The sequence below is a fragment of the Anguilla rostrata genome, chromosome 12 (genome assembly GCF_018555375.3).
Source record: "Anguilla rostrata isolate EN2019 chromosome 12, ASM1855537v3, whole genome shotgun sequence".
NCBI classification, from domain to species: Eukaryota; Metazoa; Chordata; class Actinopteri; order Anguilliformes; family Anguillidae; genus Anguilla; species Anguilla rostrata.
The window spans coordinates 32678387-32691694 of record NC_057944.1 but is presented as its reverse complement, the minus strand read 5'-3'; the positions used below and the strand labels follow the sequence as shown (position 1 = coordinate 32691694).

Genomic DNA, 13308 nt, shown 5'->3' with positions numbered 1-13308 from the left:
ATTCTGGGGAGTGGAGTAGAGGCTAGTAATCATGTACACTTGACGCGCTCAGACAGCGTTTGTTGGTAATTCAGTCACTGCACCAGTCGTTCTTCGCCCAATACAGTAACCTACCACGCGCCTAAACAACTCAGAGGGCGCCTTATGCTGACGTACTGTTGGCAACAGAATTAAATTGCACACGTTGTTTTCCTGCACCGTGCCACACATCACTTGTATTAGTTAACACACAAAATATACCCACAGACGGCGAGGTGTGATTTCCAATATTTAATTTTTAAGGTTCCCGCATTTATATGTAATAATAAGTCAATCTCCGGAATAAACATTTTAACTTCAACAGCTGCTGCATTCAGAACAGCTTCGTCTATACGCAATTCCAAGCGAGTCCTGTGCGTCACGGGAAACTTAGGTGTCTAGACTTAAATGTACAAAAAGACTGGTGCAATGCTGTTAATACTGAAAAAACAAGACAAACAGCCAATATAACCCACAGCATATATTAAAGCACGTAGCGGTCTGCGGGTAACCGTACCAACGTTCAAGTAAACTTATTCATTCCGCCCGCAGCGCCCGCACGATGACATGGGGCGGTGGCTGTGTCTAGCGAAGTGGACAGCAGGACTACGTGAAAACCGAGGGAGAGGAGGGTGAAAGATACGAGCATCCGTCTTTGTGTAAATGTATGTATGTAACTCCCCTTGATAATGACCAAATTCCGATGCATCGTAATTACATTTAAAATGTATTGTTGTCGTCGCTCAGTAGCCTTCATTTGTCAGTTTGTATTGATATTCTTTTCGTTAAATAGTTGGATAAGCCTATAATTTCCGTTTTGAAACGGTAGAACGTCGTTATGATATATTCTAATTAGCATATGCAAGTGGCTGTGTAGTATTGCCTTTTATAACGAACAAGCAAACGTTCTCAACAGTTACGCCCATCAATGTGTCATAATGCCCTGACCTTGGAACTGGCCGCGTTTAAAGTAGCCTACGTGCGTTTGCGCTGGAAAATGCTTATCCTTTAACTTTTCGTATTTTAGAAGGAAAGATAAATAGTTCGATTAGGATATTTATTGCCTGCAGATTAAATTATCCGCATAAAATCAATGGAATCCACACAACCAGTTAAATGATGAGTCGAATCACATTATCCAGTTCTATAAAAGCCGAACTAAATGGCTTTGAATGTGGTGCAGAGTAAAACAGCTACAGTTCTCCCTTGACAGTATTAAACCAGAGGCACGGGATTTTGTGCATCATATAAAGAAAAGCTTATACTACGACGACCCCAAGATGTGGACTGCTGCAAATACCACATTCAGGTCAGTGCGTCCAGTACAGAACATATCGGGTCCCAATATAAAACGTCGCGAATTAAATGCATCGTTTTTTACAAACAAATCTTTCACAATTTCTGCAGAGAGAATGGAAAGCAAGAAAACACTGCTCTTTTCATTTATGATTTATTTGAAACTACAGCTTCGGAACCTATTTAAGTGTATTTTCAGATTTTTTGATTTTTTTTTTTACATCGTATTTGCACGGTTGCAGTTCGCATCCAATGCAGTTATGATGGTCGTATGGTAACGGAAAACGTTATGTATTAAGTTCAAGCTGCATACAACGTATGTTCATTAGCACTCGAAAAGTATTGAAAATTCTTCTCCTTCGCAAAATGAGCATCGATGTAGCGCGTTGTACAACTAGTTCCTATTGACAGGGCAATGGTGGTGAAACCATAATGATAAGTCCCTATATAACATTTATTAATTTGCTAAACCCGAAAAAATACAATTTAATATTTTAGTGACCTGCTTTTCCGCCATCAAAAAACAATGGCAATGTTAGTTTTATTTACTTAATCTCAATTACTTTGCCCATAAAAAACTTGAACTTTGCATTGGGCTATTAGTATCCTACAGTAGCCTACCCTCGCAAGCTAATGCGGTACACGGCTGTGCGTTCCGGTCTCTGCGCTCCGATCTAGCGGAAATAAAACGGAACAAAATTACAAGATAACAATAATAATTTGAAATGAGTGGTGTCCCTATGACATTAAATCCTCACTTCCGAAAAAACTTGAACAAAATAGCGTAGGCTACGCACACGCAATTTCCATTGGAGCATTGGAACACTGCATGCCATAAAACTGACCGCTCAGGTATGCAAGAGTGTTTGCTATTCCCAAAGACTTTCCCCTGTGCCCAGCGTCAAGGAAAGTGGCCAGCACATAAAAGTTGTAATCGCACTTACCTTTTAGAATGATCCCACAGATGCTATAAAGGGCAAAGAGAAAATGTTGCTTGAGAATCATTTTCTTCTTGCTTCCTTCAGCCAAATGTGCTGACGCTTGACTCTTTATTTATTATATATTTTTTCCTTTGCGTACGAGGACGATTTTATCCAGGTGAGGCGTTCAGTTACACCCAGCAAGGAATTATAGGCTCCTCTAGTGGGAATGCCTTCGGCTCCGCCAGTCAAGTCCCAAAGCTTGCTGGATCCGGGTGCTGTGACACAGTCGCTGTAGCTGAGCGGTAGAGATGCTCTCGCAACGGTACAGAATAGCACAGCCTCAACCGCTCTCGTCTCTTCAGATCTGCAGCTTAGAGTCCCGCCTACGCTGCTCGACAGATGAAGACGCTTCACCAATAGCCAGCGCCGGCAAATTATTCCAGGAGTCGTAGTTTTTCTAAACCGCAAGACCATTTAAAAAACATTGGAACAAACTACTTTGCCATTCTAAACATTGGAACATCGCGGTCTGACCAATTTGAATTCTCGACCGTGTTTGTTATAGCCTACATTAATTCGCAAAATGTTCAAGGCAAAACATCCTTTAGAGGGGGCAGTCTTCCGACACTTTTGATAAGGTCTCCGCCTTGTCACATGTTCCATTTCCAAGTAGAGACTTGAAAGGATAGCAGCCAGTCTCGTGAAGTTTAAGAGCCTTGCCCGCAAGCCGTCAACACAATTGCAATAGGTGTGATATGTTTGTTCTGTCGCTTGAGCAACAGCAAGATTTTAACCCTTTCAACAATTGGTTTTTTGTAATTTTTTTCCCCCATAATTTTAAGTCAGTGGTCTAGTACTCCATTGCTCTCAATTACCTGTTGTGATTATTCTATCAGTACTAGAATGTTCAGTTAAGAACATTCGAATCGCTTTTGACCTTACACCTTCCTGGGGAGCAGTTAAGAGATGAAAACCTAACGGTAGTAGTGCATGATTGAATACTCACCTTCGATTTGCTTTTGAACGACGTTTATATGCGATACGTTATAATAAGCGGGAGCCACTGAGCAGTTTGCAGCATTTAAGCGCTCACGCTTATTATCCGTGTATACAAAGTCAGTGTGTATACCTTCCGGTCCCACTGTGGACGGTGCAATAGTTTGTTAACGGCATCTTTAGTATGTGTGACCGGGCGATAGCAACATAATACACTAGTGACAGTGATACAATCCCACAGTATCGGGAATTTTTCTGGAGATCTGTCACACACGCGCGCACGCACACACACATCCGTCCGCAGGATGTAGCCTAATATTCGTCATCATAAATACATCTTGTCTTATTGGTCCTGCATGCCCGTAATTTGTACCCTTTCTATTTTAAAGGGAAACATTTTCTTTCTGACAGGCTGAACAGCTCAGAGTGGCCAGTACAGCTGGTCAGTGGGAGGCCTGCAGGATGGAATTCAAAGCTGAAAAAGTTAAACAGGCACATTCTAAAAATGACATCTGGAAATAATTCAGACCATCCATTCCATACACACACACACACACACACTCACATAGTGTGGTAAGTATTTGGACAGTGATACAATTTTTATTTTGGCTCTGTGCTCCAGCACATTGAATGAAACAATGAATATGAAGTTGAAGTGCAGACTGTCAGACAGTTAATTTTGGATTATTGACATTAATATTGGGAGAACTGTGCTCAGTTATGCCGTGGGGGAAGATTTCCTGGTATGATTTGGGTCCACTTGTCTCCTTACTGGAAAAGGGTCACTGCAAATCAGTACAAAGACATTCTGAGTGATCACGTTTATCTTGTGATGAAACATTTGGCAAATGGTAAATGGACTGCATTTATATAGCGCTTTTATCCAAAGCGCTTTACAATTGATGCCTCTCATTCGCCAGAGCAGTTAGGGGTTAGGTGTCTTGCTCAAGGACACTTCGACATGCCCAGGGCGGGGTTTGAATCGGCAACCCTCCGACTGCCAGACAATCGGTCTTACCTCCTGAGCTATGTCGCCCCTGATGGGAGTGGTCTCTTCATTTCTATCCTGATGGGAGTGGTGTCTTCCAGGATGACGATGCCCATATCCACAGGGCACGAGGGGTCACTGAATGGTTTGATGAGTATGAAAATGATGTCAATCATGTGTTATGGCCTTCGCAGTCACCAGATCCCAATCCAGTTGAACACCTATGAGAGATTTTGGACAGTTGTGTTAGACAGCACTCTCCACCACCATCATAAAAACAGCAAATGAGGAAATATCTTTTGGAAGAATGGTGTTTCGTCCCTCCAGCAGAGTCCCAGTGACTCCAGAGTTCCAAATTTCACAAAATGATTAAAAGTCTACTGTATTTTTGTTTTATTTATTTTGGGAAGGAATTTCCTGACCAAATTTAAACTGCAGGGTGAGCACTGGCTTGACTGTCGCAAACGATATCTAGGGGGGGAAAAAGTGCTCATCGCCTCAGATGCAGCAAGTATGAAGCAGTATTAGCAGTCACAATTGTTTGTCTTGGTCCAAAAAGGACACAGCTGGAACACCGGTGACGCTGCTTCACACCCGTGGTCCATTCGTCTCAGCAAAGCACTGACAGAGAAAGTGCCCCCGTTGCCTCCTTCGGTTGCCAGAGGTGCCGATGTTGAGTCATCAGCTGTGGAATTACAGTGCCAGAAATCCTGACGTTGAGGCTGATTTAAAGAGGCTAATTGAGTGCAATGATTTTCCATTTTGGTCCCTCCCACTGGCAGCAGTTGCATCCAGTTTTGATGTTGTTATGCATGAAAAAAATAAAAATGAACTTTGCTTTTGTGTGCAAAACTGTGATAAAGTTTTCTTGTGCCAAATCCCCAGGCCATTCTCAAGAGAAGTGATATAATCTAATACAGGGTGCCCTTTACTAAATCAATTGTTAACTAACTGTACCATTTAGTAACTTTGAATCGAGCAAAATGCTGCAGCAAAAGACCTTGACTTTAATGATCAAAATGATCCGCTCTATAAACTGCTGGAAGGGAAATAAGAGGGAGCTCTCCTTAGTACACTACAGGAGCTCCTGTTATCCTATGACCCAGATCTTCTCTTCTCTTGCCATTATGTGTAATTTAATTCTTCCATACATTTCAGTAAAATAATAATGATGAGACTGCTCGTACAGAAAATAGCCACCAAGAAGATATGTTTTTATATGCATCACTCAAATATAATATTTAGAGCAGGCACGTATTAGAGTATGAGTAAGTATGTCAAGTTTATATTTGCAGAATACAAATTATATGAAAAATATAGAATAAGTGATGCTCATTATACAATCACATGAAAGATAGCTTGGAAAATACAGGGTGAATGCATGCAAAACGTGACAATAAATTGCAATTAAACTGAGGGGCCATTTGCCCGGTCAGTGTGTATGATGTCAGAGGGGCATGATGTCACATTGGAAGGAAAGCCCAGCCGGTTGAATGCCTACGGGCTCTGGCTTCCTTTAAGAAGCAAAAGCATGCTGTCATAGAACACCATATGTGTTACTGACTCAATAGAGAATGTGGACAGCGGTGTCATTCCATGTTTACTGTGAGCTAATTGTCTGCTTTCAGTGCATCACCCAGTTGTAATTTCTTTATGTTTGCCTGCAAATTGCAAAACAAACCTACAGACTGCTGTATTGTAGATACACCCAGAGAGATCAGTTATGCAAGATACACGAGTGCAACGAGAAAAACGAATGAAATGAAAAAGGCTACAAAAGTAAAATGCATCTTATTTTATTGGATTTTTTCTCATCTCATTTCATATTTCTTATCTCATTTCATCACTCCAACCTTCTGCTAAAGTGTCTGGGATTCTCCAATACACTAGCCCATGAGCCAGTGCCTGAAGGCCACACTACAACTCCACACTGGGTCGGCTAACTTATTGCTTATTGATCTAAAATATGCTTTCTCTGCCATCTTGGTGATTCACACTTTTGTGGTGTTGTGGGATGGCAGTGCAGTTCAGTAGAGCTGGGCTTGTAATCCAAAGGTTGCAGGTTTGATTCCCAGGTACGGCACCGCTGTTGAACCCTTGAGCAAGGTTCGTAACCTGAATGGCTTCAGTATATACCCAGCTGTATAAATGGATGTATGTTTTTTTTAAAAAGACACACTGGATAAGAGCATCTGCTAAAAACATGTGATGTAATGTGCTGTGCCTCAGACTAACACTGATGTTTTTCACTTCAGTCTGCAAAAGAGCATCTGCTCGGTGACTGCACTGTACCGTAACTACAAGCCACACAATGCTACAGGAGAGCTAGCGGCATTTAGAAGGAGAGTCATATCTCTCACTGATGATAATTGGTAGCCTGTGGTCATGTAGTGTGTTGTTAGCAGGGGCTAATGCAGCAGAAGTTTTAGGAACCCTAGTGGTGTGGAATCCACCCTACCTATGGGAGAAGGAAGCCAGCTATGACTGTATCAGATTGTAGTCGGCAACCTGGCTGTAGTCGGCAATCTAGTTTTGTAATGGCAAAAAAAAAAATGGCAATAAGAAATGCCAGAATTTCCCCACAAGATGAAGATTAGACACTAAATGTTACTGTGGCAGTGCATAGTAGTGTGGCATCCACAGCAAGCATGCAGGTCTGACATACAGTAAAAGGCTTCTACTCTCTCAGGAATGGACATACTGAAACTGGGTTTCTCACACATAAAACAATCCTTTCAGCTTCTTGTCTTTCCTAGTCCCTAATGCGTTTTTTAAGATGTGGCTGTGTCAACAAAAATATATTTTAAAACCTTCAAACGCTGCTACCGGTTCAGCAGTTTCATTTGTACTGCTTGACACCACACTCTAAAAGCCTGTTGACCTGTTAGGGCTGTATTGAGCCATAAAACGCAATGCTTTGGGTGGAATTTCAATTAAGGCTAAGCCTAACAGCCATTCTCTTCACAAAGGAAGCTGCTAATTACTCACATCTCAAATTGTACCCTTATTTTGACAATGTGATATTTGATGGCGTATGGAACAAAATGAAAAAATGTTGAGGTTATTTGACCGTAAAAACAAAAACAAATAGTCAGCCTTATTGCATTTAGGTTTTACATGTAAAATTAAATCTTGTTGAACACAAAGCTCAGTTACTACACAAATTTATGTTGCTTTTACAATTCTGCTGGCCTGTTGTTTGCTCTTTCTTTGAAATACAGATTTAGTGCCTCTTGCAATAAGGAACTTGTAATTTCATCAACAAAGGAGTGTCTGCCAACAGAAATTTAAATAAATTAATAAAGAAGAAGAAAAAGAAGAATTTCTGGGCCAAGAATGCCACAGATTCTTTGGGGACAATACAGCATTGATAATGAACATATGCTGAACACATTAGACAATGAATATCACCCAACCCTTTGAAGTTCTGCTTTTTGTCTCTCATTCTACTGGCTGCATTTTGTTAAGGTTTTATATTTATATTTTTATTTATTTTTTTTAACTATAATGGTTCTCTAAAATCACACAACAGGAGTGATTATCTTATTTTCCCACTCTATATTGACCTGTGATACCAGGCTGTACTTCTTTGTGTGTGAGACCTTAGATATTTCAACAACCATAATGAAAGTGTCAGCGTTTTTCAGTTTTAAAAAGGCTTTCTCTCTTTCATACATGAAAAGAACACTGATTTAACTCTATCCATTCTTCTTATGCTGAAGCATGCAATTGTTCTGGGGAAGGCGGAGAAAAGAGGAGAAAGGACTAAAAAAGTATGATTACTTCTTTTTGAACTGCGTATGACAAGGACTGGCATAGAATTTCAGCTAACATCTTTAGCTTTTGGTCAAAAACAGAACTTTTGGACTTTTTGGACTTCGAAGGAAAAAGACGACAAAAAATATTTGAGGAATAGCAGTGTTCAGATGAGATCTGTGGTGTGCGGATCTATTTTAGGACAAGGGTATGCATAGCAGTTGTGTGTCCCCTGGCATCAGGAAAAAAAAACATAATCATCTCTGTCTGAGACATGCCTCCGTGGATCTTGGATAGTTTGAAATAAACCTTCGAGCTCTGTACTCTCTGAGCCCCTGATTTCATTACTAAAGCTGTTTTCCTCTATTTCCTCCTTTGTCGTGCTGTTTAATTCATCTGAAGCTGGCTACAAAGAGTGCACCTTTACAGACTCTGCTCTTGCCTATTAAAAAACCAACAATAAAGTAAAGCAGAATAAACAAACAAATAATCATTCTGAATCATTTAAAAAGGATTTCGTATGTTCTTTTAAACACCCTTTAATTAGTCTCCACTACTCTGAGAAAGTCAGCATTTGGAGATTTTCGCGGACTGCCATTGCAAGTGTACAGTGTGTTCACTGAAGTGTTTTGAGGTAAGATGTTTTTATCTTAGTGTCCTAGCAGTTTAGAGAGGGGTGAAGGATAAACATTTGAAGTGAGGGAGTGTTTTATACAGAATGGATGGCCTAGAGTTAAAAGACAAATCACCGCTGATCCTGAGGGGGCAGACATTTTTATATGCTATTAGTATATCAGTCAAAAGCATAAGTGGTTTGGCTGCAGATTGTACCTAGCTTTTTACTATTATTTTCCGTTCAAGCTCAAGAATCAGCTAGCCGCTATTATGCCTCTCTTTCATATTTTAATCATGTTTGTAATTAGTTCAGTTCGTTGGCGGTGGTCTTGCGTCTTGTTTTTGAATTATTATAAAGTGCCGTTCCTTTCCTTTTTTTCCTGTCTGTGCAAATTCCTTGGGGTGTTCATTTTTAAAATTCTGCACACACCTCGGCTATGCATAGGTAAATCTAACAGGGACTGAAATTGAATATTAATGCATCTTTCTGCTTCCTCAATCTTCAACTGTGGTGATGATAATTTTTTTTTAGAGGAATGAAAGAGTATGAAGACGTACTGACGTATGCATGTGCATACCCATCTTTTCAAAATGTCATTTCAGAATATTATTTGTGCTCTGTTTGGTCACAATATCTTTTTAATATTAGAAATCGGATATTAGTATGTATTTTAGCCTAACATTATTTTAATACATTATTTTTTTAAACTCATGCATAATAAAAATACATCGATTCAAAAATAATTTATTTTCCTGACCTAAACTGTGTGAACACATTGTACACATTGTACAGTCTATAATCTATTCTCTTATGATTGGTTTTACATTTGATTGAACAAAGATCGTACACAACAAAGTGGTAACTCAACTTTAATGGAGTACATGTGGTCCCTATTGGGCACCCTTTCAAGCTTTGAATTAACACTGAAAAAGTTATTTTCTACTTAGCAGTGATGTGTTTTGAAAAGTCTGTGCAGAAACTAGGACACCTTTCACATTCAATCACGACGATGAGCTGAAGCTGGGGGCCTCCTCCTCTTACACAACTTCTGCAGCACGGACTCTTTTGTGCAATTTCTAAGATGGTGTTAGAATTCAGTTCGGCCTTCTCTTGCGGTCCCTCCTCGTGGTGGGGATGAGCCCAGCTGGCACCCAGAGCAGGAGCAGGTTAAGTGGAGCCCTGGCAGTCTAATTTTAGGTTTGGGCAGGCTGATTATGGAGATGGATTACAGATTACAGACCGCTGGACAGACTGTGATCTCCTGGGCCGGAGTGAATTGAACCTGAAGTTGAAAGGAAAAGATTTTTTTTTTTTTTTTTTTTTTAATCTTTAATGTAAAATTTTTAAAAACAGGCAAAGTCGATGCCGTTCTCCAAGGCTCCAAGTGCAACCGCAGTGCTAGAACTCTGAGGTGGATCTGGAGATTGTTTGCACAGGGGTAAAAAGTGCCCCCCTGCACGCAAGTGCACACATACACACACACACACACACACACACACACACGCAAGTACCTGTAGGGGCCCTCTGCACCTCCTAGTGCCCAGAAGAACTTTCCTTTATTACTCCCCCAGAGCTCCGCCCCTGCTAGTACTAGTCTTTGGTGTTGTGATGCATCCCACAGCCAGCAACCGAGTCCTGATTCTTCTGATGGAGTGACTCAGAATTGGCATCAGTGTCCTTCAGGTCTGGGGGGTGTCAGCAAGCACGGTATTTTTCACCTCAGTGCACATCAGTGACTCCTCCTGCTCAGTGGTGCTGGATGGACGGATGGACACCCTTTGAAAGACATACCTGCTCGTCCACGCTGTCCCAAACTGAGGGTGGGACATCCACTGTCGCCACACAGAAATGGGACATGACAACAGGGAACACCATCAGGCAATTCCATCCATCCATCCATCCATCCATTATCTATACCCGCTTATTCCTTTCCAGGGTCGCAGGAGGTGCTGGGAGGAGCCTATCCCAGCATACATTAGGCAAGAGGCAGGAATACACCCTGTACAGTTTGCCAGTCCATCACAGGGCACACACCATTCACTCACACACTCATACTGTACCTAGGGGCAATTTAGACTTTCCAATTAACCTAACCTGCATGTCTTTGGACTGTGGGAGGCAACCGGAGTACCCAGAGGAAACCCACGGGGATACGGGGAGAACATGCAAACTTCAAAACAGAAACCAAGGAGTTGAACCAAGGATCGTTTTGCTGTACGCCAACTGTGCTACTCGCATCAGGCAATTCCAAACAGGTAGAATAATAAAACGGGTGCATAACACATTGAGCCTGAGCCACTTTGTGTTCAGACCTCGCAGTGTTTTAAGAAATTGAGGGAACGCGTGACGGGGTTAGAGTGACATGTTTGGCGTAATGGGGAAAAGGGAGTGTGCACTCGTTCTCTGCGAAGCAGCTCCAGACCTGAACTCTGTGAATTAACCTTTCAAATTGAAAGCCTGGAGCATCCCTACATCACTTTCATTAAGTCTTCTCCCGACTGCGGCTGCTGGGATTTATTGATAACCTCTCTGAGATTTGGTTAACTTCACTTCTCTTCCCTCCCCCCAACCCCTGCCCCCCCCCCCCCCCCCCCCAGGCAGCACAGCCTGCCGCTGTCAATCACACGCGGCAGCTTCTTCTCACTTAACGCTATCAATGCTCTGTTACAGTTCACTCTGCCTGCGTCTCGTAATGATATTGTATGACTCATCTGCCGGCGGAAGAAGAAGAAGAAGAAGCTAAACTGTCACGATGAAGGTTAACAGCCTTCAGATTCTTTCCGGTTGCCAAAGCTGCGTCTTTGGTTCTGCTAGAAGCCTTTCGACGTTTCTCTGAAATCTGTTATAATATCTGAGTGCTTAAAGGAGGTCTGCAGAAAGCATTGCTGGGGACAGGTTTTAGGCATTGACTCATTATTACCATATTATTACAGCCTGTCAATTTTACAGAGGGCTGAGATGACAAATAAATAAATAAATAAAATAAACACAACAGCTTAATATTAACATGAAAGCGAAGTGTTAGTGAACTGACTGAATGCATGTTACGATGGAATTAATGAGTAACCGTGCCAGGGAAATTATGATAATGTGATTGTTGATGCTTTGAAAGTCCCATGAGAATGGAGGCATCATGGTTGTCCAATATCCATCATCGGTACAGTGATAGGACCGTGACGCAAATGAAGGGAGAATGAGATCTGCTTGGACGTTTTAACTCCAGACTTTGGGCACCTCCAGAAATACAGCAATGAGGAAGATACATTTCACATCCTCCACTGCTGATCCTCTTTGTTCACCCTCTCCAAAACAAAAAAAGTAAAAAAAAAAAAACAAATAAATAAATTTAAAAAAAAAAAATTGTATATATATATATCAAAATCCCACCTCGGCAAACATACATAAGGTTTGGCAGGCAATAGCCCAACTTTGTAGTAAGATCGTCCACTAATGGGGCAGAGTTAATTAAGGCTAATGGAACCACGGAGGTTTGAAACTCATTCTGAACTGCTTCATGTGACCCTACTGGATATTAAAAGCAAAGAGGAAGCAGATTCTGGTTGGTGATGAGTCAGCAGGTCTTGTTTATGACCCTACCTAACCCCGTCCCTCTCTGTGCTTTAAAATAGGCACCCATTGCTCTCCCTCTCTTCTGGAGGCACCTCATATGCACCACGTTTGATGAAGTGCTGTGCTATCCTTTCCGCAGTTATTTTTAAAACTTAAGTTCTTAATGACCGTTAAGAACATGCATACCCAAACCACAGCTGTATATTTGCAACGTGTTTTTGAGGCTAACGCATTGGACTGGAAAAACAAACTACCTCACTTCTGTTGAAAAAAACAAAACAATCATATTTTGAAATTATTAAGACAGTATTGAGACTTTCTTTTTTTTTTTTTTGCTCTCCAGAAAGCACACTAAAATCTCAGCGAGAATGTAGAGAAGCCATGCAAGTCACTGAGATAAACCTCATTTTATCTCCTCTCTTTAAAGTGTGTTTCAAAAGGAGACGATAGGGAGATTTGTCCAACTGCTGACTGAAGACAGGAGTATTAAGTTTCAATGCAAAGGAAAGCCAAAATTTCTAAATCAGGGAAAACCTCTTTTGATTTGGAACCCAACTGATAATATTTCGTAAAACAGCTTTAAATAATTCAATAGTTGCACCATTTAGTGGACACGCTTTATTTCAAAGCATGCCTGAAAATACATATAAGCAGATTCCCTACATCTTTTTTAATTTAACATTTCAACCTAAATGTTAATCGTGTCTTTCATTCATATACACACATATAGACTACAGCAGGTTGTCTGGAGTAGCTGTGTTCGATCAACAGAGCACAAACAATTCATAATTTTCAATAAATGGTTTATGAATGCATCGTGATCATAGAGGAAAGAACATAAAAAGGAGGCCCGGTTTGCTGTTTTAAGAGAAGCAAAATCAGAAATATTTGAAACTAGAGTGCGATTTCATTTTCATTTCAAAAGTCTGGGCCATTTCGCTGTTTGAGGTCTAACAAATCAGAAATATTTAACTGATAATTATATTTGTATTCTCTCTTAGTAATATTGCTGTCTAGCTTTCTATGTCTCACACAGGCTTTGGTGCAAGAAAACAAATCATTCACTTTCAAGACCAGCTTCAATTCACATTCTGATGAAACTAAAAGAAATTCCACACACGCATGCAACATATATGTACTGGTAT

General features: G+C 40.9%; 1 protein-coding gene across 7 annotated transcripts in view; it reads right to left on the bottom strand.

The window, feature by feature from the left end:
* The window catches only part of cadm2b (cell adhesion molecule 2b), a 326778-nt gene extending 323881 nt beyond the window's left edge, over positions 1-2897 (bottom strand). For 2 of the 7 annotated variants that reach the window (XR_010324459.1, XM_064301915.1), the window contains exon 1: positions 2259-2894. Coding sequence is in view for 5 of the 7 variants with exons in the window: in XM_064301915.1 (XP_064157985.1) it covers positions 2259-2319 (61 nt within the window). In the remaining 2 variants the exon portion in view is untranslated. Of the gene's footprint in view, positions 1-2258 lie in introns of all 7 variants that reach the window. The other 5 variants (XM_064301912.1, XM_064301913.1, XR_010324458.1 and 2 more) reach the window with 4 other exon arrangements.
* Between the last annotated feature and the right edge of the window lie 10411 nt (positions 2898-13308).